This window comes from Cephus cinctus, unplaced genomic scaffold, assembly GCF_000341935.2.
Source record: "Cephus cinctus unplaced genomic scaffold, Ccin1 Ccin1_scaffold0013, whole genome shotgun sequence".
Lineage (NCBI taxonomy): Eukaryota > Metazoa > Arthropoda > Insecta > Hymenoptera > Cephidae > Cephus > Cephus cinctus.
Genome location: NW_014332762.1, coordinates 2,306,680 through 2,312,679, shown reverse-complemented (window position 1 = coordinate 2,312,679; position 6,000 = coordinate 2,306,680). Strand labels below are relative to the sequence as shown.

Here is a 6,000-nt window from a genome sequence, read left to right as displayed (position 1 = left end):
TTTAAAAGGGGGGGGGGGGGGGGGGGGGGTTCTGCGTCTAACCTTTTAATTTTATCTTTTCCACTTCTTTTTTATTTTGTACTCTCATACTAATGTCTTCAATTTAATATGAACTCACTTAGTATAGAAAATTGTTTTTGTGTTGATAATTGAGAAAATTAGATCATTGCGCACGTATGCATTCAGCGACTATTCTATCTGACCACGTGTTGCAGGTTGCAGAAGACCGGGACTGATGTAAAATCCTTCTGATTAGTTTCTCCTTGGTGACATTGGTCTTCAGTAAGACACGTGTGCCCTATTAGGGTGGCGAAGCATGTACATATACATATACATACATACATATGTCGAAGCTTGTGACACGTATGTCGAAGCTTTCACGCATACACGGGAGAATGTTATTGTTAATTCATTTAACCTAAAGTAGTCCTTTGTGTTTAGATATTAGACGTGTACATAAATTCTAAAATATTCGCTAAAGTTCCTGGAGTTCGTAGATACCTCGAACAGAAGCGCTTGTCGAACAATTGCATATGGCCAACCGCAATACTCTGGCGATATTTTTCAAATTAGTAAATAATAAAATATAATAAATTCAAGCATGTAAAATCGTATTTCACATTGTTATGATTATTTAGATGTGGGGAATATATTGATTTTCAATTATCTCGTGATTTACTGTCTAACAAAGGAATGGAAAGAATGGTCGTGCTTACACGAAAGAGAGTGAGAATTTCTGAGATATTAAGGCAACACGGATGGCCTCAATCTTATTTTTTTCCAATCCCCAGGGAGTCGTTTAAAAACAATTTGCACTTTATGATGCTCGCGTAATGCGAGTTTTATCAGTGACACCTTGATAAAGGCCTTAGAGACTAATATAAACCACAGACCACTCACTAATATTTTAAACAGTTATTCGAAATGTCTCAGACTCTTCGTTGTTTCGTCTCGTTGACGATCGTTGTTTTTGTATTTTCGAATTTGAACTGCGCCGATTCGATTTCAACTGACGTAGTGCCGCCCAGCCGCGACGCTAAATTCCGTAAGTGATGTAGATTTTTCTGTCGAGACTGAACAATTTTTCATTTAAAATTCTTCTCGTGTGGTTCCTAGTACGATTCCCATGGCTTGGACATTTTTGTAATGGCTGCCCACCCCACGTCTGCGAGGCCGATCCAGCCATCGTCCTCGGCTACTGTTGTGGATGTCGTCGAATATTTGGTGGGTATTTTATGAATATTTATTGATGTTATCTTAGTAGTCTCTGTAAGAGTCTTATCGTTCGATAGATCAACATAATTTGCAGAGATTAAATATCTAGATCGTGATATAAATTCTGCAGGGTATGCACTGCATTATGACTACGTCGGTTATCGTAGACTGAAATTTATGTTACGTTATGTTTCATTGCTACAGTAGTATTTTGGTATGTCTTATTGAGGGATTAAGTACTTATAGGGTAGAACGTAAATTTGCTTCTCACAGGTGCCACTGATATCGCGGTCCGACGTCATGATAAAACCGAATTAACAAGTACGGCCCACAGCAACTTCCCTAGGGGAAATCTTCCTTCTTCGGCACGTATTTTTTCGAATTGTCCAGAATTTTTTACACGTCGCTTCGCTTTTTTAGTATACCTACTCATATGATGTATGTACATACATATGTCTAATATATTGGAAGATCGAGGGTGCGTTTTCTAGCAATCTCGACATCATTATGCAAATGGGATACTGCATATCATGCGTAAATATAAACTGACATATTAGTTTCGGATATTATTTATTTTTAGCAGCGAGACGTTCGTTAAGGCGCTACTAGTCACTAGTAGGATTATGTGAAAAGTGTCGGTGGACTTATTGTCGTGCATGACAGTAATCCTGGGAATTAAAGATTACACCGGGGGATTTGTATTGGGAATAAGGATTTTAGGTTTAGTGTAATCTCAAGTCCTCAGAGGATGTTGACTGGGCGAGACGTTTGAATATCTATAATAAATGGAGCCAAGTATGGGAGGGTTTATATGGGCCTAAGTGAACGCATTTTATTCTCCGCCCATTCTTGCGGAAGAAACACATTGTACTCTAATTACCAGTGAATTCATTTCAGATGTCTTGCCGATTGTTTGTTCCGCAAACGTCATATGCCCTATGGAAGTCAGCGGAGTGTGCCGTGATTACGATTATATGTTGCGCTGCTGTTGCTAAGATTGCGTTGCGTTCTTAAACCTAATATGGCGCATAAAATTGTATCCTTTCATGTCTCTTATATTCAAATTATTATTAATTGGACGAATATAGACTGTGTATGATAATATTATTTGTATTATTAATCGTGCTTCGAGTGCCGAGAAAAAATTAATAGAATGATTAATATATTCTCCACGCATGATATAATTTAAGGGAACTCCGGACCTTTTCATTACCATACGAGTAAAATTCCAACGAAAATCCTAAATAACAGGTTTTTTACATAGATTCTTCCACAAAATGGAGTTTAGCGCACACTTTCCAAGGTTAACAATCATTTTGACGACATCTTCGAAATAATTAAATCAAAACTGAAAGAAGAATCTGACTCGAAATTTTGCACATCTCTTAAGATCACATCGAAACTTTCGGATCGAATTATGTTTTACTCGTATGGTAATGAGAAGTCTGGAGTCCCCTTAGATATCTTTTTAACCTGTTTTTCTGCATTCTTTTTCTTTCTTTCGAGTCAACATCCTAAATTCGAATTCAGTTAAAGTAGCGCCAATAGAAATACAGCGCACATGTTGATAATGGGCAGGTAACATCATTCGCTGTTCCATGTTTTTACTACTTACTGTAGGTGGTGCATCGTTGGTATTCCCCCTCGTGAGAGTTCTGAGTTTGTCAACGAGATGGCGCCGTCAGTACTGTTTCGTTAGCAGTAGTGTATTTCGTTGGATAGAGACCAGCGCTGCGTCTTTACTTATCTATCTGAATTTAAGAGAAACTTTATTACGGTCGCAGTATTCGCAGCATATTCTGAAACATATCGTTATTCGCGATTGCCACAACCCTCATACTTTCTCGATAGAACTTTAATTATAATTGGAAGAACCTCTTTATCGCGACAAGTCACAGAGTCTTGCATCCTGCACGTGCAAATATTAAACTAAAAATGCGAGGTGGTTGTTTATGTTTCTATTTTTTCTCGCAAATAGTTCAGAAGGATGTGGAAACGTCCAGCATTAGAAGGTGAGGCCACCGAGGTTCTTGGTTTCCGAATGGCGAAGTAGCATTGCTCGACTTTTCGAATCTGTCTACAGGGTGGATCAGTTCGTTTTGTGGAAAGGCACGGGCCAGAACGCGGTGATCCTGCCACAAGATTACTGGGAGGATCTCTGCTTTTCTGATTTCGACATTGCGCCATAGTGACTCAGTCAGCTGTAGCTGCAAGCATCAGCAGAATTCCAGGGAGGCAAGAAACGCAAGAGCGACGCACGTATATGGAGGCAGAGGGTTGGAAAAGTTTAAAGGCTAGAGAAGGCACAAAGTCGAGAAACAGTGGGACGAGTTCTTGCTCCAACTGCCTTCGTACTGATCGCACTGGCTGTCGGCCCCGACCCAAACTGGAAGTCTGACACTCTTGTAAGCTTAATAACTACTGAAAATTTATAAAGGTCCTTTCCAGGGTGCATCTGAAACGTTCTATTATAGATTTGTGGAGCCCTAAGTCGCGCAGTTATCCAATACGGACTGAAATTGATAATCGCAATCAGCTCGAGAGAGCGAGAAACCGGCAATCAAGTATCGGCGATTGATCGGACCCCGTCCTGTAGGCACAGCAGCAGAAAAACCTCAGAATCTCGTAAGAGTGAGTTCGCACGTTGACTGTCTTCCAGTAAATCTCAACTATACTTTCGGCAATGGGTTTCAGAGGCATGGTTCACTTTTCCGAATGCTAGCAGATCGTTCGAAGTTTTATTAGCATCGAGTTCCAATTTGCAGGCTCAGCTTTCCATGAAAGTTCGACTCGATGGCGCCAGTCATTATATTAATGGCAGTGGCGGGATCTCGCCGAGCAGTTTGAATATTTTATCGGCATATTTTACACCTTGAGGACTGCTACTGCTTCCCACGGTCACTTTTACTTCTATTTTTTGCTTCCTCATATTCATCTTTCTTGTTGGAAAATTGGATGGCTCTATGCTCGGAGCACTTTTATCACTAAGGACACCTACTTCTCCTTCGGGATGATCTTCTATAGAGTTACTATAGATTATCTCGTTCTGCGTTTCCTCTGCGCTTCCTTTCGTACTCGTCCTCTTTGAACGTTCCAGGTCTCCTGGATCTTTAAAGAAACGCTATCCGATCTTCTCAAGGAGTACCTTTCGATCGGGGAATACCGAATGTTCGAGGGGATAATAGTGTCGAAGGCGAGCAAAATTTCCAAATGAAACGAGAGAGTCGCAGGAGATGCTGCTAGATTTGAAGGAGGAGCTCGAAATTAAGGTCCTTTTACCGTTTTCATACTTTTCTTTGGATTCGAGCACTTTACCTTATGATAAAATAGACGTTTATATTAAAGTAGATTTTATAAGGGTCACCATACAGAAAGTTGTTGTCTATGAATGAAGAATATTCCAGGAAAATCCGATACTGGCTGAATTACAATGGAACCAGGTAAATGACCAGGAGGACGTAATAGGAGACATTCGTAATCGGTCGATCTATAGAAACCGGAAATGCCCAAGGGTGCCGTCCTTGATTCGAAGCTCATTGGCAAACGGCCCGGAAGCACGATTTTCTCCGAATTGCTTTTCCGAAATCGAGGTCTCCCGCTCGTCTTGCTCGGAGATTCTCCTTCACTTTTAAAGAATCGTAATGTTTTTCTTCCGAGTGGAAAACTAACGCGTCGAATTCTTCCTTAGGACGTATACTACAGTATAGTACAGTAGTAGTGACTTATAGTACTATGTACGTGTATATGTATAAGCAAAGTAGTTCTCTTGGGTGTAATTACCGGAGTTGGTGCATGAGTCAGAGCGAGAGGCACAATCCGCGCCTATACGTTATGCAGTCCGCTGAAGGGTGGAACTGCGCAAACGTCTCTATACATCTGTATATGCAGTTGAACAGCAGCCTGCAGAGATATACTGCAAGGTACACAAGGATGGGTGGACGGAGGGTTGGGATAAGTTTCCTCGAGTGCAATTCTTCATTCGTCCGTTTTTCATTGGATCGAAGGTCCTTATTTTTTTAAGGACTAAACATTTTTCACGTGTCTCAGCCAGCTGTCCTTTCGCTCCAAACGATATTTGGCTGGTAAAGAAGAATCGTTCTAGGATCAGGAGAAGCTCAAGCGCACAAATCTCATTGGGCACCTTTAAATGTCTCTACTTATCCACTTATCCATGAGTACACGAGGACTGGAAGTAATGGAACCTCACACGCGTTAGCAGTGTGGATAGACTACGAGGGAGAGACAGAACGAACGGCAGGGCGAGATGAAAGAGATGAAAGAGATGAAAGAGATGAAAGAGAAGAAGGAGACGAAGGAGAAGAGGAAGAGCGACATTGAGACGAAACCAAAGGAAAGGCTCGCCGAGTTGGTCGACGTGTCTTCCTTGCGCCAGCCTGCCTATGCGAGTAGTAAGGCAAGGCAGTAAGGCAAGGCTCCACGTTGGCTGAATGCGCAGCCCCGTTTGTCACGATATCGCGCATCTGGATACATATAGCTGCGATCTTTACTATTCTTTGCTGTTCCTCCGCTTGCAGTTTGCCCAGCTAAATTGACAATCGCATTCGCGCTTTTTATTCCTTGATACTTTGAGACCGGTTCAAGTTCAAAAACAGAAATTATATTCTTAATAAATTGAAAAAATATGAAGGAGGAGAGAAGAAGGATAAAATCTGAAGATAATTGTTTTGATCCCGCTACTTTTCTTGGCTCAACGTATCTTCGTTTTTCCGCCTGTCTACGTCCATCTTTTCATCCCTTTGTTTCTCGCCGTACCTACCGGTTTGG

General features: G+C 41.2%; 1 protein-coding gene across 1 annotated transcript; it reads left to right on the top strand.

The window, feature by feature from the left end:
• The first annotated feature begins 77 nt into the window (after positions 1-77).
• On the top strand, positions 78-2,437 carry LOC107275082. The gene is made up of 3 exons (XM_015754857.2): positions 78-1,045; positions 1,117-1,224; positions 2,113-2,437. The coding sequence occupies exons 1-3, from the start codon at positions 925-927 to the stop codon at positions 2,208-2,210; spliced, it is 327 nt and encodes a 108-aa protein (XP_015610343.1). The 5' UTR covers positions 78-924; the 3' UTR covers positions 2,211-2,437.
• Positions 2,438-6,000: the final 3,563 nt, after the last annotated feature.